The sequence below is a fragment of the Pundamilia nyererei genome, unplaced genomic scaffold (genome assembly GCF_000239375.1).
Source record: "Pundamilia nyererei isolate P.nyererei 1_Seehausen unplaced genomic scaffold, PunNye1.0 scaffold00370, whole genome shotgun sequence".
Lineage (NCBI taxonomy): Eukaryota > Metazoa > Chordata > Actinopteri > Cichliformes > Cichlidae > Pundamilia > Pundamilia nyererei.
Genome location: NW_005187771.1, coordinates 177871 through 204238, shown reverse-complemented (window position 1 = coordinate 204238; position 26368 = coordinate 177871). Strand labels below are relative to the sequence as shown.

At 40.0% G+C, this 26368-nt stretch overlaps 1 protein-coding gene across 1 annotated transcript in view; it reads left to right on the top strand.

Moving 5' to 3' along the window:
• tnfsf10l (TNF superfamily member 10, like) overlaps positions 1-5734 on the top strand; it is a 71238-nt gene extending 65504 nt beyond the window's left edge. Inside the window, exon 7 of the mRNA XM_005752653.1 lies at positions 40-5734. Coding sequence (XP_005752710.1) covers positions 40-225 — 186 coding nt within the window. The 3' untranslated portion in view covers positions 226-5734. The remainder of the gene's footprint in view (positions 1-39) is intronic.
• The last annotated feature ends 20634 nt before the right edge of the window (positions 5735-26368 follow it).

Below are 26368 nucleotides of genomic sequence, written 5' to 3'. Positions count from 1 at the left end.
CACTGGGATGATTTTCTCTTCTTTGTAATTTTTTTCCAGCTCCTGAAAGGTGTGGGAACCAAGTGCTGGGCTCCAGACGCTGAGTACGCCCTACACTCCGTTTACCAGGGAGGACTTTTTGAACTGAGGGCCGGTGACGAGATCTTCGTCTCTGTCTCTTCCCCCACCATGGTAAATGCAGAAGAATCTGCTAGCTACTTTGGCGCCTTCCGTCTGGACCTCTGAGAGGAAAGGATTGGAGAAAAAAAAGAAAGAAGCGATGGGACAATGGATGGATAAACAGATGGGCTGGAGAGCTTGGGGCCTTTTGAATATCCACTGATTGGGGGGAAAAAATGGTCCTATAGACAGAAGAGGAAATGGAGGTCTGGATCGTCAGTGTTTGCTTGGGCAGATGCACTGAAGGATGGAAGAACTGGGGTTTGAAAGATCTACATGGGTGAAGAATACTGCAAGAGGATAGTGGATTTGCCTTTCCTGCTCTCTCGATTAAGAGAAAGCAAGACTTCAAGATAAAAGACATGTGCAATTGTGAAAAATAAATAAATGTGAGGACTTTGATTTACAGTTGATTCTTAAGGGGGAATTTGCCACAGGAAAAAAATAAAATCACAACCTTCTAGGTGAAGTTCAGAAATTAGTCCACCATGCTATCTAGATCTCAATATAACATGACCCTACATGTGTGAATATGTCAGTGACCTTTTTATGGGAAAAAATTAAACCCTTGGTTTGGATTTGAAGAATTTACACAAAATAAAAACTTAACTCTCTACATCAACGGCTGCAGAAGAAAATGAAACAATCAAACCAAAGCAAAAACTTCTTTTTTAAGTGTGCGATGGGAGTTCTGTACATATGTATGGCTGAGAATGAGATTTACACAATGGACTGTGGTGATTTTAAAAGTAATTCATTTTTATTTTACCTTTGACTGGACTTAAAACCACTTGGGGAATCTAAAGACTTCCTACTTGCGAAACACTAAAACTGTGGATTTTATGTAAAGACCTTTAGTGGAGGAAGGGGATTGCCTCTGTGACAAACTGTAGAAAGAGCCAAGAGCTTTTTGAAGAGGAGTCTGCAAGCCAAGAAGAAGTGAAAACAAGGAGGGAGAAATCTTGATAACGCCAATAAGAATTAGCCCGGCACTGAAAGATTAAAGGACAGAGAGCGATGCTGTGGGTAGTATGCAGCCTGACCACTCTGCGTGGTTGATGTCTTTTCTTTCTCTTTCCCTTGATTCCTTCTCTTATCTTTTCATGTTAACTATTTTATCTATCTTGTCAAACCTGTGAAGCTGCATTATATTTGAGTTCATGGAGCAGTTATGCAACCAACCACAAAGCAACAATGTGAGAAGAAGATGACAGAAACACATGCAAATAGTCTAGTTTCACAATCACAGAGAGCATGGATTAAAGTGACATTAAGGTTGGGTTACATGGAGTTGTTGTTTTCACTGCAATGATCACTGGTTCCATAACATAAAAATCTCATTTTGGATACATGGAGTTAACATAGTTCTTGGTGTATTGCATTATCTTTCCAGGGTAGTAGCTCAACTTGAACATGGCAAAATGTGCACTTACCTAAAACGACTGCAGCATTTAGTAAAAGGACTGGTTCTTATATAGTGGACTCAAAGCAGTTCATACAGCTTGCCTCATTCACATGAGCACTTTTTTCTATGCTTTCTTTCACTGTAATTGTTGGTCTAGCTTCTGCATTTGGGGAAAGTTTAAAACCTGTCAAGCCTCTAGCAATGTCAATGCTTCAGTTAAAAAAAAAGAAAAATCCTCTAGTATAGTAGCTAACACAGAGAAGGTGGAGATCCCTGGGAGGGTTGCATCAGGAAGGGCATCCAGCCTAAAAATCTGTGCCAAATTCAATATGTGGATGCATCCGCTGTGGCGACTCGTTTTGAATAAGGGAACAGCCAATAAAAGCTTTCTCTGTGCTAGCTAGAGTGGAACATATTGTCCTTCTATTTGCTGAAAAATGATTGGTGCTAAACATTTTAACCACCATCTGGACACTCAGAATGCAAAAAATCCACACCTTAAGCAAGAACATGGGTTTAGCAGAAAAACTCAAAGGAACATTTTGATAGTTTGAATACACAGTCACCCACTGGTTTGTGGACATTCTCGAGCTTTGAGTTTAGCATTGTGGTGGTCGGTATCTTCAGCTTGCGTCTGCAAACATTTACTCATCAGGAGATTGTTTACTGAGGTCAGACTTCGACATGATCGGACCTGTTTCTGCAACAAGAGATTTGCCCCCTGCTGGTTATGAGAACGACTACAAATGTAAAGCACTTGACTTGGCAAAAAGGCTGGTTTTTAAGCAGCCTGTGCTCAGGTTAAGGGAAGATAAACAATACTTTCATTATGTAACCTCAGCTATGTTATTATTGTAGACGTCAGTGACAGTGAAAGAAATAGGGTATGGAAACTAATTTAATGCATCGGTGCTGAAATTGTTTGTTCAGAAACACAAACAGCTGACTAAAATTGGCTGACAGTCACTTAGTAACACTGGTGCATACACATAACAATTGCAAACATTATGAGCAGTTCAGAAACTGTATTCTCAAACACACTCGGATGCTACAAATCTGAAACACAGGATCCCACACCAAGTCAAGCGAACACAGCCCAAGATTTGGAACGAGTGAGAGAGGATATTTGCAGACATAAACCATCCACCGCCTAGCACAGACACAACCCCTACATGCTTTTTTCTCTGTGTGCACATAAAAAAAGTACACACATCACCTCACACTACATCCAGGCTAGCCTGTGCTATGTAGACACACACATCATCCAATGTCACATCCAGCGTGAAGACATATGCCCTGATTAATCTGGGCTGTCTAGCCTCCCTGTGCCATCTGGTAATTGTCAGTGATCTGGCATACAGCGAGGGTGCGCACACAAGAATATATGTTTGTTCAAAGGGCTTGGTTCACATAGATGATTCAGAAAATGCGGTAAAAAAATGTTTTTCACATGTGTTTATTTGCAAATGTGAGCTCCAGTTTGCTTTGTACACTTTGTACACTTAAGCACACATTTGATAGGGTAACTTCCAGACTAAGCCCCTCCTTCCCATACAGCACAGGATATCTTTGTATGCACACCGTGAAGAAGGTTATTTTATGGTGTAGTTTTGTCAGGCATGCTATGAAAACACAGCAACAGAGCTGGTTTATTTTCTACTCAAATCACAAAATGAAAGGCAAATCTCATATTGCATTAAATTACTGTTTTAAGCTCAATTTTTGCTGGGTGGCACGCACCTGCACATGTTTCTGTTGCTCTAACGCTCCCTGTGTGAAGTCAAGTTATATTCCAGTTAAAATAATATATGGTAACTTCAACAATTATGCAACATGTTAAATAATATTATAACTGTAAATCTCTATACCACGTATACAAAGTTTTCCTACCTTTTGCAGTTTAAATGGTTATTCTTTTGAGTGAAAAAACAAACAAACAGACAAACACCTTTTCATCTGCTGATTTAGTTGTAGGTCAGCCATTAACCAAGATTTGGTAGTATCTTGGTTTGATGTGGAAAGGTATTTGTGGTAAATCTAAAATTGTACTTTCTGTCAACTAAACTGTTAGCCAGACACAAAAAAGTGTGATTGCTTTGGTTGCTAGCAAATTACTGAAGTTGCCGATAATTTGCAGGAAAGTTGTAGAATTATGTGCAAAGATGTTCCATTTACTGGCCAAGCCTTAGTAAAACTTAAAAATATACAATTCAAACCAGAAATCTAGAAAGTTAACTAAGTAAAGGTTGTGCTTTGCTGCTATAACCAATGCGTTTCAAAAGATGCACCTTTTACTTTAATGGAGAACTGTCTTCATGTTGTACTTTCCTTAATTTCATTGCCTTTTGGTGACTAATTGGCAAGGGTTTGCAGACAAGTCAGTGTTTCTCATGCAACAGCAGCAATCTGCTAACAAGGTTTTGGTGCAACATCCTCTTGGTAGCCAGTTTCACATAGTGACTACCAGTAACCTCCATTAATCACTCAATAACATACTGGAGACTTCACACTTTTACTTGTTGCTGCCACAGCGGTCATTCTCTAGGCCTGTATGACTAGGGTGTAGCTGGCAATAGCTAATAGATAATTAGCTTAGATTAGCATAGGTATCAGAAACAGTAGAATTGATAAGAAGTTGCATTGAAACTTTTCAAATGTTTACTAGTAGCAGCTTTATTAAATTCACAGTATAGAAGACAGGCTATTTGTGAGCAATTAGTGAGCATTGGGAAAAGTCGTGGTAATGGCTTCCATGTTTATTTTTTTGTGCTATGCTAGGCTAACTTAGGTTTTACAATTTGCAGGCAAAAACAATGTTACAAATTTGCTCCAGATTTAACAGAAAGGATTATAAAATAACATATTTCAGCATTTAGCTGTGTTGGGGTCTCTGTGCATAGTGATTTAGTGATTTAAAATGTTTCACAATGTGTCACAGAGTCACAAGATAATAACTGAGAAGTTTATGTCACGTAAAGTCACTTTTCCATCCATAAATGATTGTCCTCTGAGATGTATTCATTACGCTGAAGCCAAAGATTTTCAGAGATCCATATGTTGCAAGTAATTGGACAGTTGTTCTGTTATGATTTGATTTACAGATCATTTCATTACATTTCTGTGTACACACTTGTTACTCCTGCTGGTTGGTTAATTAAATTTCTGAAACTAAAATGTTTTTCATGTGGAGTACCCTGCAGAGTGAGTGTGTTCATCTCTCAGCATTTCACTTTCTGTTAGATAATGTATAAATAAGGACACACGCTGCTTTAGTTTATCATTTAAAAACATAAAACATGAGCTTGTCAGCACACTGTGGGGTAATGTCACAACAAATCATCCAAGTAACTCAAAACATCTACATCAGATGGTGTTTGGTGGGGCTGAAATAAATCCAAGTCATTGGATTTTACTAGGCTGATGAGCAACAATAGTCGGTCCTAAACTCAGAGTACATTACTGGGTCAATAAAAAAAGCTTTCCCCAAACTACTCAAGGTTATCACAGAAATATTAACTAACATAATAGTAATGTAAAACAGTGACAAAAATGTTGCAACTTGAAATGAATCAAAGATTAGGTATTGCCACTGTCTAGTCTTGTGGTTGTGGGTGTTCTTTTATGTGTTGGACATAAGATGGACATAACATTCATGTGCCTTAAACCTACAGTCTTACTAATACCCAGCAGGGGGCAACTCTTGTGGTCGCAAAAAGAAGTCCGATTGTATGGAGGCCAATGAGCAAAAAGTCTAACTTTTTAACTTATCTGCAGCCACTCTAAACACATTGCTGATGTGTTTATGGTCTCAATTACTACTTTTAAGCCTTACTAAATACAAAATCGTTGCTATTATATTGGCAAGATTGAAAGTATAGTGCATGAGAAAGCGAGAGCATAAAGTTAAATTGATGAGGCGACTTAAAGTAAAACCAAAGTTTAAATGCTGCTCATCCAGCAGATGATAATTAGAAGGGTCGTATTGTGAGATAGGAAGAGTACAAATATATGTGTGGTCTGCTGTGAATCCAACACGTGTTTGGTTAAATCTGTTGGATTGTGAATGATAAAACATCACCACCCAGCGATGTTTACCTTTGTAGTTCAGTTCTTATTATTGAGCAAGGCCTGTTTTTGATGTGTTTTGGTAAAATATTGCTTTTAGTTTGAAATCAGATCTTGTCTGTTTTCCTGTGCGTGTATCTGTGTGTGTGAGTGTGTGTGCGTGTGTGTGTGTGTGTGTGTGTGTGTGTGTGGTTATGCACAAAAGTGGTTTTGGACAACAGTTGAAAGCATTGCGCTTGAAACTGCCAGACCGCGAGTCAGACATGTCCATCTCTTGCTCTCTACAAGACCTGGAAAGAGAAACTAAGCCATCACCGTGGGGCACTCTAAAATCTAGACCTCATGTAAGTCAGCGTTGAGATCTTTTCCAGTTATGCTCTTTTTTGAGCTCCCATCCAAGATTCATGCTGTGTTTATATTTTGCAAGCAGCGTGGCTTGTGGAACATAGATATATATTTTGAAGGGGAGGGCTTCACAAGTCCAGTTTCACTTTGACAAACGGGTGTCCAAACACAACAGCTTCTCCAGTCTTGGCTTTACACGGGGTGGGAAAAACACCACCTTCAAGCTCCTGTTTTGATCCCGGTGAGGATGTAGCTGTATTTAAGAGTCTGAGGTCGTGATTCCCCGACACAATAAACCATTTGGACACTAATAAACAAGCTGAATGCATCTTTTCTCATAAAACACACACTGAGAGCCAAATTTTGGAAGAACTTGAAGCATACATTTTAAATGCATAGCAACCATCTACCTTACATATCTTAACATGTTACCATAATGATTTTGCACAGAACCACAAGTGAGACCATTATATGTTATAATTTGACCACAGTTCCTGCCAGTTAGCTAATTTTCTATGATTCAAGTTGTTCCCCAGGTGCAACCCAGCCATTATATTTGGTTTCAACACCAGCTCTAAGAAACATCTGTTGCTTATTAAATAGCTGCATGTTGCAGGACACTTAAAGAAATAATCGAATTTAAGTCTATTTAACAGCTCGAGTGACTGGCAGATTTTGAAATACACCTCCAAATGTTGGCGGAGTACCACATACACAGCAAATATGCCGCAGTGCTCTGTTGGCACCGACATGAAACAACTAACTCTATCAACTCATCAGGACCAGATTAGTTTTCCTTTTGCCAGTTTTTGCAGGGAACTGACACAATGATAAATACTGTTTCGTATTATTTGGCAAATTTATTGAACACGGCAACTGAAGAGGACAAACACAACCAGATCCCCCAAATGTCTTTATATCTCCACAGGCGTACTTGTCAGAAGTCAAACATTTATATTTTATTGCAAGCACCGAAACAGCCCTCGAGGAGCTGAGGACAGGCAAATTTCCCCCACTGCAGAGGATTGGAACTGTGTACATATTTGAATATCTTACAAATAAAAGACAATCACTGTTACGCAATAAGTCGAACATATGCCAAACAAGCATCTGAAAACAGCAGAGTGCTTTTTTTAAATTGCTGCTTCTATTTCTGACTTTGATGTGCACCACTATGCAGATTTGTATCAGTTGTCACTAAGCAGCACCGCTTGCATAATTAAACATTAAATGTTTTGCACAAAAGCAGAACAAGTGCTGTTTATGCTTTGCCGGCATGCCTGTGTTTTCCAAGGATGTGAAACAAGCAATCTCATAATCAGCTGGCTGTCTAAGCTTTCGTCCAAAACCTCACATATAATTCTGTTCTTTCCAAAAATGAACACATGTCCTTTCCAATGCTAGCTTGACTAAGAGTACAAGAGTGAATGTGCTTTGAATTCCGGTGACCCACTCTACCACCAAATTACACATTTAGAATTTTTCCCAAGAAAGTAATCGCTCCATGGCCTAAAATGATGTAAACATCACTTTTACTAGTCATGGCTCAATAGATATGTAAATTAGCCCCAACCTCACCCTTTGGCTCATGGAAGCTACACTCATTTACTCACGCACAAGATTTCTTTGAACACAAACAAGAACAGCATTAGACCCCACTGTGTGAAGAAAATGCAGGGCTGAATTTGTGAATCAGACAGACCCATAACAGAGATAGTATTCTGTTCCTGCCAGTCAGAGTAGAGAAAAAACTCCCTGAGCGCATGAAAATGTTTACAGTTCCTGTAGCAAACTATCATCACAGGCAAAGAATTTAGGTGGATTAGCACTAGTTGGAAACTTTTTATTACAGTCACAGTAGTGTATTGTATTTTCCTGAAGTCGGCTGCTGTGGTTTTCACTCCTCTTCTCCACTCTGCGTCACAAACACAGTCTAGCAGAGGACACACTCGGTGAAACAGAGAGCAACTAAACAGCAGCAGACTTACACTGAGCTGAAATGAATCAAGTGCACATAGACAACATAAATCTTAGACTTCATTATGAAACAGCTTCTAGTGTGTTGTTAGTGTTAGATAAAGCTTGTTTCCAATTCCCCACTCTGACAAATCAGCTACATTGATGATTACACTACAGTCACGAGGCGGAGATTTTCGTTCATGATTGTTTCTGCTCATATATGTCTTCTAGTTTATAAAAAATGACATGTTAATACACTACAAACTGATTCTCATCACAGGGATCACTGAAACAAACAGTTCTCCATTAAAGCGGTTTATGAATGTAGATACTGTTCAACACATATCCTTTTGCTTTTCTTAAAATCACATTTGATACCAACTGAAGAATGTACATGTAAAGTTCTGCTGATTGCCTTGTGCCTTTTAAAAATAATGCTCTTCTGTGTCGTTTTGTGCTCAAATAAAGTGCCTACTGTCAAACAGGAATATTAGTGCCAAGTTGTTTGCTTTAAATAGAGATGTAAGTGACTGTGTAAGTGAATGTGGCATGGTTGTTGCTGTCACATGGGCTGATCTGCTGGGATGTTTCCACATAACCATCTCTAGGATTTACAGAGAATGGTCTGTAAATGCCTTCTTGATTTCAGAGGTGAGGAGAATTAACACATTCTTACTCCCAAAGCGTAACATTTTACGCTAGGCGACAAATCGTCGATATATTACGATATATTCTACATTACGAGATCAGAAAAAATGAAAATGTGAGAACGGTTTGGAATGAATCTACACATGTACGCTCAGGAGTGAGAACGTGCTGGGACAATGGCCAAACTCGACAGGAAGGTAACAAAAAGCATTCGTTATGGCCAAGTTATGCAGACGAACATCTTTGAATGCACAAAAAACTTGAAGCAGCCATGCTACAGCAGCAGAAAGCTACAGCAGGTGCCACTCCTGCCTGATAAGATAATAGCAGCAAACTGATGCTTCAATTCACACAGGCTCACCAAAATTTGGACAACAGAAAACGTTGCCTTGTCTCATGGGGGTCGATTTCTGCTGCCACATTTAGATGGTAGGGTAAGAATTTGGTGTAAGAAAATACAAAAGCATCATGTCTTGTATGGATGGTATAGGTTGCTGGTGTTATAATGGTAACACCAGCAACCTATACCAATTGTTCATTTAGGATCTAAAACTCTTACAGTTGATTGTTCGGTTTGTCTTGAAACAACAGACCCAGTTTCTCAAAGCTATCTTGCCTGCCACTATGATCGGCTGCAGACGTAAACTCTTTGGCACTGTAATTACAAGATTTTAGTGTAATTACAACACATGTTTACTGTGTTCAGCTTATGTTTGCCCCTTTTCCTACAACTGCTCCCTCTGTCCAACTGGTTAAAAGGTTAATCCAGAACCAAGGCTCACCTTTGTTCTACGTCTCAACACAGGAATTTTATTGAGGATATCCAGTAATTTGTAATAATTGCTGACTCTATCAGTAATTTTAACCCTCTGTGAATTCAAAATGTCTCCAGTTTGTCAAGTACAAATTCCAACACAAATTGCCCACCATAATTTCCTTACGATGGTCTCTTGATAATACTGATCCTGTGCAAACTGAGCACTTTGTAACTGCATCTGTAATTTGGATTTTGGCAGGATACTTCCATTTTCATCAAGGGGAATACAGCCACAGAGGTGAAATTAATGACCAAAGGAAATTTTGGTTTTACTTTACAAAGAAATCTTCAACTAAAACTTCTGTATCTGAACATGGCATTTTACAGTATTGTGCAAACGTCTTGGGCGACCCCCTATTTCTTATATTTTACTAGGAAAATGTGTGTGAAAGTTGATATTTGGTATGACCACCTTTATTCTTTAGCTCAGCCTGAACTCTTAGGCAATCATTGTTGTAATTTCTTGAAGCAGTCTTCATGAATAGTACTCCAGGCTTCTTCAAGGACATTCAAAACTCTTTGGATGTTGGCTGCCTTTTGTTCTGTTCTTCGTCAAGATGATCCCACAGCCCTTAAGTAATGTCGAAGTCCGAGCTCTTGGGAGGCCAAACCAGGACTGATAGCATTCCATTGTGTATGTTTCTATTCAGGTATGATCATTGTCATGCTACAAAAATGAAGGTGTTGCCAATCAGATGTTTTCCAGATGGTATTGCACCGATTTTCATTCCAGTTCTTGTGTAATTCGTCATACCTCAGCCTTTTCTCCCTGTTTCCCTTCCGGCTTTTTTACAGCCACCCTTCCAGTGAGACCATTTCTGATGAGAGTTCAGCAAACAGCAGATGGGTCTACTGGAGGGCCAGATGCTTCTCAGCTCAAGAAATGGTTTTCTGTTATGTGTAAATGATTAATAGTTCAGTGTTAACCAAAAGAAAAATCTGAAAAAACATTCCTCCAGACTGAAAATGACCTTATTTTTTGGACAAAAAGCTGCACTTAAAATACTTCAATTTTCTCAAAAATCGACCGTGCGCCTTATGTATGAATTCTGATTGTGTTTACTGACCTTGAACTGATTTTACATGGTACACCAAGATCAGAAATTTGTCAAAAAATGTTTTAGTACGACTTTGGTAAGCTACGAAGCTGCACCACTTGATGGACTGTTGGAGTATTACGGATACTGTAGTCAGGAGCCTCCCAGGTGTAACAATCAAGTTTAACATCCAGGCATCCATGAAAACAGAATTTATGAAATTTAACAGAGTTAGAAGTTAGAAGAAAGTCTGGCTGCTTGGAAGTAAGATATAAAGAATTAGGGACAAGAGATGGCTCAAGACTTTTGTACAATGTTGTACAATGAAATACACTGTTGGGGAAATTATGCCCAAAAGCTCCATACAAATATTTAATATAACTGCTTTTTTATTGTTTTTATTTATCTGTTTCTTACCTTCTTTTTTATGTACCTGTTAGGCATGTTAGATATCACACACTATGTGACTGATACCAAAATGTATTTGGCATGTTTGTTTGTTTTATGAGAAAAGAGACTTTTAAAATTGTAACCTTAGAATCTAACCTTATATAACATAAGCCACTTCAATACCCAAGTTTTGTGCTGTGCTGGTTTGAATTGAATCTTATGTAATGCATTTTTCTTTGACATTATGGAGTAATTTTCGTTGCCGTTTTCTAAACCAACCATCACTGAACCAGGGAAGCGGCTTGAAAAAGAAGAACAGCAGGAAGCAGCAGAGATGTGGAGTAGGCCAGAATTGCACGGATATCTTCCTGTCAAACTCGATAGGACTTTCTTTGGGTTCATTTCTGTGTTATGTCAGAGAGAGATAATAACCAGCAGCATTGTTTCTCTGAACCAATGAACCAAACACACATCCACCAATCCAAATAAGATCAGTGTGTGTGTGTATTTGTGTGTGCTGCTTTACGACTGTATGGGCCACAAGTACCATGTCAGCACATCACAGAAGGCGGCTCGTTCTTAAGCAGAATATTTATTTATTTATTAAAATTACTTAGTTGATGAGAAGTTATGCTGTGCATGCCCATCTTATCCTCTGGGGATGGCTTTAGAGTATCTAATTTCTGACTGCCTCACCTTTAAGGAAAAAAAGACAACACCAACATTCCTTCCTCTTTCATCTTAGATGCAGGAAATGCCGATGATGCCCTGTGATCTGAATCAACAGAGCAGTGGAGCTTAACTAAGGAAGGTCTCTGTTCAAAATTGCCGCGTAAAGTTAAAGTTACCAAAGATGTGGTTCTTGCTTGGACCACAAGCCAGTTTCAGATAACGAAGTAACCAGTGAGTTCTTTTGAACATGAGAAGCAGAAAGAGCTGTTCTCTTTTCTTAGTGGCATTTTTCATCTGAAGCACAAACACATGAACACTTTTGTGATGCTCAAAGCTCTTTGGAGGCTCTTAAAGTTGGTAACATCTGCTGCCTATACATGGGTTCAAACGGCTGATGGACATTTGCCCTGCAGACTGCCCTGCAGTCATGCCCTGCAGTCATGCCCTGCATGCCCTGCAGTCATGCCCTGCATGCCCTGCAGACTGTTCACAAAGCTGAGGGATCTGGGACTTAACAGCCGTCTGTGTGCATGGGTGTTGGACTTCCTCACTGGAGGAACTCAGGTGGTGAGGGTGGGCAGGTGCTTCTCCAACAGCATCACCATCAACACAGGAGCACCTCAGGGATGTGTCCTCTCGCCACTGCTCTACTCCCTCTACACTTCAGACTGTGTGGCCACCCATGGCTCCAACACCATTGTGAAGTTTGCTGACGACACAGTGGTGTTGGGTGCCATCTCCAACAACGATGAGGCGGCCTACATGGATGAAGTGAAGAATCTGGCATCGTGGTGCCAGGACAACAACCTCCAGCTGAACGTCAGCAAGACCAAGGAGCTGGTGGTGGACTTCAGAAGGGGTCAGCACAGAGACTACAAGCCCATTATCATCAATGGAGCTCCAGTGGAGAGGGTGCAGTCCTTCAAGTATCTTGGTGTCCACATCTCCTCAGACCTGACATGGGCTGCCCACATTCAGGTCCAGACCAAAAAGGCTAGGCAGCGCCTGTATCACCTACGACAACTGAGGAAGTTCAGGGTCTCTCCAAAGATCCTCAGGATTTTCTATACAGGCGCTGTGGAGAGCATCCTCACACAGAACATGACATCGTGGTTTGGGAACAGCTGTGTGAAGGACCCGTCCCATCCTGGCAACAAACTGTTCCAACTTCTGCAATCTGGTAGAAGGTTCCGCATCTTCCGGGCAAGGACAGAGAGACTCAAGAGGAGCTTCTATCCTCAAGCCATCCGTGCCCTAAACACACACACCCGTCCTCTCACATCATCTAAAATTGACTGAGACAGGACTCTTCCAGACACTAAACCAAGGTACATTTCAAATTCCTTTAATTTTAAATATGTTTATATTGTCTATCCTGTAAAATAGTCAGATGTCTATTCATATTAATGTACAGAATTCACCTGCTTGCTGCTACTGCTGCACATTCACCCAGTGTATATACTATATGTATGTATGTATGTATGTATGTATGTATGTATGTATGTGTGTATGTATGTATGTATATATATATATATATATATAATGTTCTTCCTCTACACCCCCCCCAATTTTTTGCACATGTCGAGGAGCGTGTCAGGCTACATTTCACTGTGTGTTATACTTGTATAACTATGCATGTGACAAATAAAGAACCTTGAACTTGAACCTTTTAGGCAAACTGCTGACAGGCGGATGATGAAGCTGTTCCCTGTTGATGCCCCTCATCTTCTCTGCATGCCACATGAGTAAGGTAACAAGGATGGTTCTGTACAGACCACCAGGGTGAAGCAAGGACAGCCACGGTGACACAAAACACTTGAGGGAAACCGCATTAACATCTGAGCTTCATGTTCAGTTTACATTGTCTCTGGCTTTGCTTAACGTCCTGCTGATGTTTGAAAGACTATTAGCATAAACCAGAACCATTCAACTCAAGCCGACTTTAGACATTTTTCTTTTCCTGAATCTGAGGAAACCCACATGAAATCAGTCACTCCTAACTCAAGAGGTTTGCTTTATGTGTGTTTTAGTGGGCACAGTAGAAAACTTACCAGACAAAAGAAACTGGTTAAATAACAAAGACGGCTGGTTCATAAAGACGCATAACGAGTAGTGTAAATTCCCCCTGAGACTGTGTGGACAAAGGGACAGTGTGTGCATCCTGGTAAATGAAAGGAAAGCTCAGTTTCATTACCCTGCAGAAGGGCTAAGAATGTGTGTAATTTCAGCATGCTTGGACAGCATGTAGATCCATCAGTGATAACTGGCTCCAAGACTAATAAAGACCTAATCTGAAACTAAGGAAAGCACGTGTTTGACCAGAAGAGTGCATTTCAAAGTCAAACATAGACATAAATTATTGCATTGTTGGTGTAGAGTTTCAAGATTGAGCATGAGATTTCACCTGGTGAGGCTACAACCGAACTGAAGCAGGTGGAGGTGGTTTTCATTTTATAATAATAATTGGGACTTAATGATCCTTGATTACCAAGCAGTTCCTGGCTACCTGTCTGACGAGTATTATACTTTCTATATCCATGAGTCCACTAGAGTCTGCGTAGAGCCATGCCGTGTAAATTTCATTATCAGATGGTGAACAGAGGATCCGTGCAGCTTTAGGCCTACCTGCTTAACCCTGACCCTGCCGTTTTTTTTAAACAGACTCATCTGTGGAGAATTTACATTGGAAGCAGACTTCAAAGAAGTATAACAGAAGCAACTACATGTCTGTCGGGTCTCCACCTGTCTGTCTCCAAAACTGAGTATAATTGAAGCAATAGTAATACCTAAGTTGTACCAGGAATGTAGAAATTGTAGAAACACTTTCTTTTTGTGCCAATTTTAACCAACAAACTGCTTTTGCCAGTACAGTAACAGGCATACAAGCAGCTCCACAGACCAGACAGACGTTTTGATTAATGGAGACATTGGTCATATTAAACACTTAAATGACTTTTTCTCTGACCTGCTGTGTTTGCATAGGAGTGTTAACAAAAGACCTATTGGTTTTTCTAACCTGCCCCCATCCATAGAGTACCACCCTTCCTGACACACACACAAGCACACACACACGCACTGTGCAGTCACCTACTTACAGTTATCTTCATATCAGCATTCTCCTCATACTGGACCCACTTTCCCTCCATCTTCTCTCACACACACACACACACACACACACACACACACACACACACACACACCCATCATAACACTGCAGCATATCAGCAGCGCTGCCGTTCTCTCCATGTCGCCTGTATTATTGCCCAACATACACTCTGTTTTCCTAAGAGCCAGCCAGGAAATGAGTTTTATAAAGCTGGAAAGCAGACATGCACAAACTTATACATGCACACAGACACACACAGAAAATCCCAAACATCCTGAAGAGACTAAGTGGGGCCAGACAAGCGTTCAACCTGACACACACACACACTTTTTTTGGAAGAACAATACCACTGCTTCAACCCCGCTGCCCTGACTACCGGCCATTGGAAATGGGAATTTCAGAATCAGTGGGAGTGGTGCTATCAGAATACCTTACAGGGCACCTAAACAATGCAGTTATTCCTGCAGCGGAGCAACAAACATTATTAGGCCTTTGATAAGGCCTTTAAAGCAGCCCTCCTTGGCACACAAAGGGTTTGTCACAGGAAGCTGCAGGAAACTACCCACAGAGAATGAGAAAATAAAAAGGTGTGTGCATCAGAGAAAGTGCTTTTTCACACAGAGATTATGTGTTTGATATTTTTATAACTATGAGAACAAACTATATAATCTCACAGGACACTTCATTAGTTACACCTTATTGGTATCAGGTTGGATCGCCTTTTGCCTTCAGAGGTGCTTTCATTAGTCGTGGCTTATTTCAGGAAACATTCCTCTGAGATTTTTTTCCATGTTGGTATGACAGCATCACAGTTGCTGCAGATTTGTCGGCTCCACATCCACGAGGTGAATCCGCTGTTTCCCCACATCCCAAAGTTGCTCTATTGGACGGAGATCTGGTGACTGCGGAGGCCATCTGATTACAGTTTAAGAAGTTTGAGATGATTTGATCTTTGTGACATGGTGTGTTATCCTGCTGGAAGCAGCCACCATAAGATGTCACGCTGTGGTCATAAAGGGATGGACATGGTCATCTACATTACTCAGCTAGGCTTAAATGATGCTCAGTTCATACTAACAGGCCCAAAGTGTGCCAAGGTAATATCGCCCACACAGTATCATCTTGAAACTAATCCAAGGCAGGATGGATCCAAATGTTCATGTTGTTTACACCAAATTCCGACCCTACCATCCAAACGTTGCAGCAGGAACAGACAAGGCAACATTTTTCCAATTTTCCATTTTCCAAATTTTAATGAGCCTTTGTGTCACGCCCAACCAGCTGCGGCACACGGCCACCCCTCCCTCAGCCTGGTCCTACTGGAGGTTTCTTCCTGTTAAAATGAATTTTTCCTTCCCACTGTTGCCAAATGCTTGCTCATAGGGGTTGTTTGATTGTTGGGTTTTTCTGTGTATTATTGCAGGGTCTCTACCTTAGAATATAAAGTGCCCTGGGGGCTCAAAGTAGTCTCGCTAGTCTCATCTGACCTCTAAAATCAACAATCAACATTTTCACCTAGAGAACTTCCACTCACTGGATATTTTCTCTGTTTCAGATCATTCTCTGTAAACGTTTGAGATGGCTGAGTGGGAAAATCCCAGCAGATCACCAGTTTGTGAAATATTCAGACCAACAGGTTTGGCACGAACAACCATGCTATCTTGGCTGTGCAAACTTTGCATTGATGAGAGTGTTAAGGGCAACTGAAACAAGAAAGCTTGAGCTCAACCAAAAACAACCAGCTTAGTGTCTTGATGTGTGCTCAATCATCCGGGTAAGAAAATCCTAAAAAGTTGATGAGACTGTAGAAGTCACCTGAATGAGTGATGAAACATTTCTCCCACTGAGAACATCCAAATGAACAGATTCCGCCTCTTGGGAACCAACTTAGAGACATTAAAATGCTCTGTAACATTTACTTCCTGTTAAGGAAGTTGTCAATAGGTAGGTGTCAAACTATTTATGCTCCATGAAGCTGATTTTTTTAAAGAAGCTTTTGAGGAGGACAGGGAGCACCTCAGAATTATGAGCCTGTATGATAATATTTTCAACACAAAAGCATGCCTTACACCTTTAACCCCGGGTTGTGCTGGCAGCTTGTGCAAGTGCTACCATAAAAGTGTGTTATTTTACTGATATTTATGTGCTGAATTAGTCTCTTGCAGCAATGCACGGATCAGATATTTTGTAGCCTCTAGGCTTCTGCTCATAGTTTATCTAATGGAACAGCTGGGTTGAGGTGGCACGAGCCGGCACCTCTTTGTTTTAAGAGCTCGCGGGGAGCAGACTTCTGATCAAAAACACAGGTTAAAGAGGTGAAAAAAAGCTTGATTGAATCCAGAGAAGTGGGAAATGGAAAAGAAATCCTACATACGGCCAACACGTACTCTGGAAGTGATCTAAATGTACTGGTGGAACGAGTTTCTGTTCTCTCAGGTAGTTTTACTGAACCCTACACACATAACGTACAGGAATCCTGATCACTGAGGGGCTTGGGTCACGCCATCGTGTGATGACCTCCGTGACAAAGCCAGAACATAGACCTGTGGTTGCAATCATGTTGGTTTTTATCCAGCATGTTGTTCCAGTGTTAAACAGTGTGTCGTAATTTTCCTCTCTGGACACTGGAAGCTAAATTGAGGTCACTGAAAGCAACAGAGCCAATTTTTGTCCCCAGGCTAAAACATTTTCCATTTTGTGCAAAAATCTAGCCTTTTGTGTAACTTCATGAAACTCACGCCAGACTTTTAACATACTCAACTACAGCTATTCTTCTTCTGTATTTTATTCTGAATCCCAGAGTGTCAGTATTACTTTTTGTTCTACCAACTTAAAGACTGATGTTACCATTATCAAAGCATGAAAACTCATATCATGTCAACTTCGAGTGCATTCTTTGAAGATGCAGCAAACTCTTTCAGTCTCATTTATTTATAATTCAATATTTCCATCCATCTATTTATTCTCTTCTGCTTATCCTTATCAGGGTTGTGGGGGGCTGGAGAGGTGGGGTACACCCTGGCAGGTCGCCAGTCTGTCGCAGGACTAACATTTACACCAGGGGTGGGCAACTCCAGGCCTCGAGGGCCATTCTGGCATAATTTTGCCTGGATATTTGACTAGTCTTCTTGGCAGAATTGGTAGAGTTCATTTAAATTACTTGTTGTTCTGTTCAGCTTTTTAAGCTTTTAAGAACAAGTGTTACTGAAACTTTAACAATGGCTCCATGTTATCTAAATGTTTGTCGTTACAGTGAGCCAGCATACATACCAGTGCTGTGACATGGAAGAGTTTAAATGGAAAACATCTGTTGTCGAAATCTGTGCTTTTCTAAAAACTTGAAAAACAAAACCAACAGGGAAATGGCTAAAATTCCTCACTTGAGGCTGGCACCAAAGCAATTTAGCCCCCATAGACTGTCATGCTTAAATGCCCAAGTTTACAGCATCAAAAAACATTTTTACAGCATGGAGGAAGAAAACGTTTAAGCCTCTGTGGTTAGTCTCACCCTGCATAACTTCTGTACAGCGGGCAAAATATTTAAGATCCATCCATGTGCGCATTGGAAGGGCTTACAGTTAGAAGCATGGCTGATTTTACTGACAGGTATCTTGACAGAGTCTGCCAAGCCTCACCTTTGCTAATGTGAGTCACTCACCAGTCCTGCAGACATTCCAAGAAGTTTCTTGTTGAAGTTCAGCTAAAGTGAGAAAAAAATCTATTATTTCATTATGTTGCTGTGCACAAATTATTAGAGTCTTCACTCTAGTTCAAATATAACATCTGGCTCCAACAAAACACCATGGCAACAACCATAACGGTGAAACTTGGGCTTCACAATGTGAATTTATGGTGGCTATGTCCACGGGTTAAAGCCCGTTTCTGTGATGCGTTCATGGTGCAGATGCTAAGTTACTTTCGCAGTAAGTATCTAGCTAGCTAAATGAATTTGAAAGATTGTTTTCAAAAGAACTATGCAAGTGACAGGTGCCAGACTAGAAATTGAAATATAACTATCATCATTCAGTTTGTTAAATCAGATACTGAAGCTTTACATGATGGTGAAGTTTATAGAGATCCATATGTTGGACTGATAACAACTGGTGGTGATGTTACATCAAGGACAGCAGACATTAATGTAGACATGCATTTAAGTCAGAAATGTTGGATTTACTCAAATATGCTTGCTAGTACAGCGTCCAGGGACTAGAGAATCAGCCTTACAACTTGTGAAACATCTGCCTATTGGCTTATATATTGTCAAATTCAGTAGAGTAAATCCCCAAAGAGCTGGAGCACAGGTCAGCTGATCATAGACTCACACATTTCTATTATTTCAGAGTAATTAGTTTCCTCCTCCCTCACCACTACATCCAGTGTTAGGGTTCCACCACTTGCCAAATCCCACTTCAACCACTGGTTACATTTTCTTGCTCTTTTCATTCAAACAGGCCTAGCAGACATTAAAATAACCTGAAACATGTCAATCATCTACTGTGACAGAATTCTCATCAGGAAAAACTTTATTTTGAAGATGATTAGAAAGGGAATTTCAGAATTACATCTGTGCAAAGCACAACGTAATACCTCACGTTTTAGGAAGACAGCACATGCACTGCTTGCTTTATTACTGTAAAATGAGCAGACTGATGACTTTAGCTCGACACAAATGGACTAAATGAGATTTAAATCAATCTGCCAAATGCTGATGAGTGACCAGTCCTGCCAAGAGTTCCTCATGTCTAAAAATGTGCTTTCGGTGCTTGTTTTTATAAACAGTTACAAGACAGAAATATGGCACAGCTTAATTCTTTTGCATCCTATAAATCTGCAGGTTTAGCTGAATGTTTGGCCGGGGATCAGGATGACATGTTGGCTGTAACATTTTAAATACTGTGACCAGAAAAATACAAGCATCTGCACACTGTAACGCAATCCAGGCCAACACCGTAATAAATATTATACCGTTAGAGAGACGTTGATTTAGCTTTATGGCGATGGTTGTATTAAATTATAGTGCAGCCTGTGCTTTCCATGCCTTCACATTGATTTTGCCTGGTTGAAACAAGCAGGAACGTGTATCAACATGAAAACTGGATGGAAATGGTGTTTAAAATACATCTGTTTGCACTTTTTCTCTACGGAGGGTGTGCCTGCTAAACTCTTAGTAGGCCTCATATGTGAGAAGTGCTGTATTTTACTAAAACAGGTCTGACTGGCGCAGTATTTGTTTCTTACTTTATTTTTTTGATGTGAAGCGGAAATGTTGCAGAATAGATTTGATCAAGATTATGAGCCCATTGAGGTTTTCCACCATAAGCATCTTCAGTTTATTTAGTGCAGGAAATATTGTAATTTATTAAATATATTTGTCATCTCATTGCTCCTCTCTGCTTATTACTCACTGCTGTAGCATCTGTTCGAAAATTATTTCAGACTGTTCTGAAGTTTTCCCAGATTTCAGTTCCACAAACAACCAATGAGCTTTATTTGTGCCACAATCCATCACGCCTGCCACTCAGTTAATGAACAATGCCACCGTGACCAATCCACTCGACCGTGGCACCGCGCTGCCCTTAGCCATTTCTCTTTACAAACATTTTTCATGCTGTAATAATCATACTTTTTGCAATGTGGCTTAAAATCTATGCAATACTTTTTTCTTTGTTTTGCATTGGATATTTTTTCTTGATGTTTTTTCCAGTCTTTTCAATAATGTGAGCCAGATTTACATTGCAGTAACCCCAAGTCAAGTTTATTTTCATACCATACACCATTGTACAGAAACTCTGCATGCTCCCCACACACTTCGCCTGCTCCTGGTCTGGATGTTATTTAGCCTTTCCAAAACACTCTGCAGATGTGTTTTAGTAACCTGAAGTCTCGTGATATTTGATGGATGAGTAGTGGCTACGTGGCTTTTTAACAGCAGTCCCATGTAGTCATATCTATAAAAAAAAATTTTGTTTGTTTTGACTTAGATCATAGAGTAAGACCAAGACCTTATAATATTGACCTTATAATATTATAAAGAGAAACCTCTTAAACAAGCATCTGGCTGTGGAGGACCAAAGCTGCTGAAATTATAATTTTATATATTTTTAAACTATATATAACCTATGTATTAATTTTTCAGTTTTAAAAAAGAAAGTAAATCGAAAATATTGGTAGATTTACATAAGTTAAAATAGATATATTAATTCTGCTATATAGTACTGTGGAAAAGTCTTGAGCCAACCATAATTTCTTTATATTTTGTTTGGAAAATAGGAAATAGGTACATTAATTAATTGAAATATGTGCAAACGTACATGGAAATATAGTATATGAGGCAAAAATAGTTTATATTTTCCTTTGTACATTTCTAGCAATAATTGGTATGACCACCTTTATTCCTTAACATAGCCTGAACTCCTTTAAACTTTTAGCCTTCTTGTAATGTTTTTTAAGCAGTCTTTAGGGATAGTTGTCCAGGCTTCTTTAAGGACATTCAACCTGCGTGCCACATTTCGCAGCCATATAGTGGCCTTCATTTTATGCTAACCCGCTGGCTGGCAGTCTAAGCTAGAAGCGTGCAACAACTACCAATATATTTACAATGACTCTCTAAAGCAAAAGTCAAAACATACAGCTCTGCTGTCACTTCTGACAAAAGTGAAGACAGAAAACTAAACAGCAGTGGCGTTTGTAGGGTTACTGAAGTTGGACTAGCTAATGATGTGCTAGCGTGGTGGCTAACTACACAGCTATGGTTAGCATAATATAAACACAGTGACGCTAGAGGATGAACGCTAACTTTTTTCCACTCAATAAAAGTTAATGTGAGGTTCCCTGATCGCATGGCACGATGCTGTAAACGGACCGGAGAACAACTGAGATAATCCATCCACAATGTGAGGTTAGTCATTAATATACTGCTGCATGGGCTGGGCTGTAGTTACACGATAAGGTTTTAACAACTGAGCTTTAAAATGATTAGCGGTAATAAAAACCGAGAGCGGCCGACTGACTGTTTTTACAGACAGAACAAAATATAAAGCATTAAAACATGTTAAAAACACAACAGTCTTAATAAACGCAGAGTAGTTTGGACCCGGAAGCAGGTTTCATCAAGTCATCACTTAAAGATTGGATATCCTACCTGCTGTGAATGTTTTAATGCACTACAGTTGTTATTATTACACTTGTCACATCCTGTTTATGACAGTTGAAATAAATAACATTCATATAAGAAATAAAATTGTCTCATGTAAACTGTATGTGGTGGTAAATATACTACTGTACTTTAATGTGAGTGTTAGGGCGGTACTTCAAGAGCCAAATATTTTATGAGATGGTACTCACTGTGAAAAGTTTGAGAACCGCTCCGCTAAAGAAAGCAAAATCCTCCGGACAGCACCTCTAAACATCTTAACGTTGTATAATTATTACTTTCTTAAAGGTAGGACTCATGTGCTGACTTTTTCAAAGGGTAGGAGAGCAACCTAAGCTAGGCAGGAGGTCACTTTAGCTATGAATTTACAGTACATGCTTCTTGTTCGACCCCCATCCTCAAAGACTACACACAGTGGTATCCATTGCTAAAATATCTTGGCCTTAGCTTGTTTCTCATGAGAGGTCAGTTTGTGAGTTACACATCTTTTAGCAGGCAACTGTGGGAAACTCCACCTGATAACCTCAGGTGTGCCTTGCAGGGCAGCACTGTGGTGCAGATTGGATTGCATACGCATAGACACTTAAATCACAAAGGCAGTGATTGATCATAAATATTTGCTCACTTTGTACAGCCCTCAGGAAAACAAACAAGTCATCTTTGCATGCTTCCTTTGTTCCTTCTGCACTGATGAACACAGACCCAGACAGGTAAGGCATAAAAACAGAGAGAGAGAGATCTGACACTTTAGGGTGTAGGATGACAACTCAGTTTGGCCTATTACCACATCAAGATGTTTTTGCTGCTTTGTAATGTGCACAGACACAATGGTGAGCCTGGGAACTGGATGACTGATATGACACAAAGAGCAGTAAATGAGGCAAGGAAGCTTATCTTAGAGGAAAGTAACAGAACACAGGAAAGAAAAAGTCAGAGTTATTACGGAAAAAAAGTAGGAAGGAAAGACAATATAAAAGTATAAAGTATAACCTGTGTGTGCGAATGTGTACGTGAGCGTTTTTCAGGTGTGAGAGTGTAGAAGTCATGAGCAGGCAGGTAACCCGAGCCCCATGTGAAGGCTCAGCCGCAGGAACTGAACTCAAGAATACACTGAGTCATTTCTAGCTGGCTACAATACACTCACATTCCCCAACACACACACACACACACACACACACACACACACCCGCATACACACACACACACACACAGATGCTAACCACTCATGTGCAAAAAGTGAATCCATATGCAGACGCCTACGCACGCATAAACAAATGCTTTCCCTCCACCTTCATGCCTCTGACTTCCTTCTCACAGAGATTATGTGGCCACAAACGAGCTCTGACTCAACTTCGAAGACGCTGAGTCAAGAGTGACCACATGACACCTTTGACACCCGAGGGCCAACGAGGTCGTCTAAGCAAGTGGCGCCTAAAGTGGACGGTGACCTCTGGGGGCAGAGGCATCATACATAACACTGTCAGTAAAGTCACGCCTGCAGGTAATTATACCTTTTCAAGTCAAAGGTGGAGTTATTTGCTTAAGTACCCATGACGGCGTTATTTTGTTTAAATGCAAACTGTTGCCTAGCAGTTAAAGTGTTTGCTCGCTTAAGCTTTGGCATGCACTTTTCCAGTGTGTAAGGAAAAACATGTAAAAGAACTCTAAATATAAATATTAGACAGAGTAAGAAAGTGACCAAGATGATTAGCTCTCAGTCTTACGACAGTTTAAAACGGGGGTGTCAAACATAAGGCTCAGGAACGAGAAATGGCCTGACAAATCTGTTGAAACGGCAGTTCTTAAAATCTGACATTAAGACTTAATCTCAGGGATTAAATGTGTAGTTAAACATCGTTACGCTAACAGAAAGATGATCTTTACTCATCCAGCCCATTTCATAGCAAAGTTGCTATGACCCTCGAAGTAAAATGAGATCAACATCACTCGTATAAAAGATGGATGTAGTCACTGTGACCTCACCCACTGGTGGAAAAACAGTGATCGCAGGCATTTTAATTGTGATTGACTGGAGACAGGTTGCCTCCCACCTTTAGAACTGAAGAAGCTTCTCGGATGAGAGGTGAAACGTCTTCAAGCAACTCAAAGAAGTCCAGACGCTTTTCTTACCAAGCTCCTTAGACTACGATGACCTGGATGACTGAGAACCTTCACAGACATACTCCCACCAGGTGACCTATAAATTGTCTTGCGATCAAAAGTGGCGGTCCAGAGGTTGAGGGCGTCACGAGGCAACTCCTAATTTTTCCTTGTAACAAGGAGGATGGTGTGCATTTCTTACTCTAGTATGACCGAACCATTGGCGAAGTCTCGTAACGAGTCCTCAGGTTGACCATTTTTTTAAAATGGATGTGACGAGGATCTAAGTGAGATGGATGTAATCTCACTGGATAACAACCTGTGGTTGACAGATTTGCTGGATAAGGCCTTTTTTTTTTTTTTTACCTCATCAGCGCTGCTCTCTTGTCACAGAGTTTCAGATTTGGCCAAGTATTATGCCCTTTCTGACGAAACACCATTCTTACTTTCACACTCTATCAATGACCAAAATTTACTTAGTTTTTAGATATCAAATAAGACAAGTGACTAAGAACACTTTAATTATTACTTTATGTACTTAGCAATCAAGCTAGAAGCCAGTTTTCCCGTAGGCTTCTGTAAGAAACACAAGTGTTTTTAAAATTACAGACATCGCCCCCTGCTGACCATTAAAAAGAAGGTGGCGTTGCTGTAGCTCCTGCAGGGGTCATATCCTCGCCCTCTTTTCCTGCGCACTCTACTGACCTGTCATAAAAATAAAGGTTAAATGCCTCAGTACATATTATGAAGGACTGAAATCACCAAATAAACACAGAACTTGGTTTTTAAAAAAGTATTTACAGTACTGTGCAAAAGTTTTTGACAGGTGAGGAAAAAAAGATGCTGTAAACAAAGAATCCTTTGAAAAATGGAAGTGATAATCATTCATTCTCATCATTCAACAAAATGCAGTGAAAGAACAAAAGTGAAATCTGAATCAATTCAGTATTTGGTGTGACCAGCCTTTGCCTTTAAAGCAGCATCAATCCTTCCAGGTACACTTGCACACAGTTTTTGAAGGAACTTGGCTGGTAGGTTGTCCCAAACATCTTGGAGAACTAACCACAGATCTTCTGTCTCTTCATGTAATCCCAGACACACTCCACGATGTTGAGATCAGGGCTCTGTGGGGGCCATACCGTCACTTCCAGTACTTCTTGTTCTTCTTTACACTGACAATAGTTCTTAATGACTTTGTCTGTATGTTTGGGGTCATTATCCTGCTGCAGAATACATTTGGGGCCAATAAACAATCTTTTATATTTCTGAAAGCATTCTTTGTTTACAGCATTTTTTTCTCACCTGCCTAAAACTTTTGCACAGTACTTTTGTATTTTATCTTCCATCATATTTTTTAATCAATTACTGCTTGATTTATAATTACTGATTGCATTAGTTATATTTGCATTTTTTCAATCAATTGCCAGCAGTGAAACCAAAGCGGCACCGCACCCATGCAATTTTAAATCACTGTTCTCCAGGACCTATGTGAGTATTTTCAGGAGAAATTTCTACATTTCTCTTTCAAATCTATGAGGTTGTGTCTGGACTGATTGTAAATAGTTAATGCAAATTTCCATTTAAAGTAAAAATGCTTAGATGTTTAAAATGTGCATGTCAATAGAGTTTCAACAGATGTGGTATTTTCAGTGATTTATTGCTGTTTATCACCATAGTATCAAAACTTGATTTAGTTCTAAGTTGATGGCAGACTGAATCCATCTTATTGTCATTTTAGCACCAAAGTCACTTTGAAGACAATACGAATGAAGCTGTTGCAGACCTGGTCTCAAGCTTCAGCGCTTGTGATGTCAAAGAAAACATGATCGCATGTTCATTGCACACGGCCGCAGTAATTCGCTCTTTTGCCTACTGGGACCTCATCAAATCGTTGGCAGTTTTGGTCCTCCACAGTTATGACTGAGTGAGATGTATGTCAGTCAGTTTCTATTTGTGACCAAAGAAAGCACAGCCAGGATGGAGTATTCTTTAAAAAAGTCAGGCACTTTGTTAATAGTACAGTAAAAACGATCAATTTATCTTAAACCATTGTCTAACCTGTCAGCCTGTTGCACAAGCTTTTCTGTCCGCCGATCAATAACCAGCCAGTCTCCTGAAGTTATCATATTTTGGGTCTTGTGCCGACACCATAGACCTCTCCCTACCCACTTCACATCATTTATAAGACAGGAGAAGTTGAAAGTGCTTCCACGTGATGTGAAATGTGGCTCAAATGAATAAATATTGATTTAAATTAATGCGGCTTTCCTACTCAGTTACCATCCAACACTATATATGCCTCCAACATCAATCATCCACACCAGCTTATATATGCAGAGGTAAACCAAGCTACAACCATGTATTAGCCAAAATCCTTTAGAAAGGTAATGCATAATTACTCTGAGGGACTCGTGTATTGTCCAAAATGAGTCACTTTTTGCATCTAAGCCATGAAATAATCAGTAACGAGGTCTCCGTGCTTAGAATTAAAGTCTACAGTTCATTTTCTGGT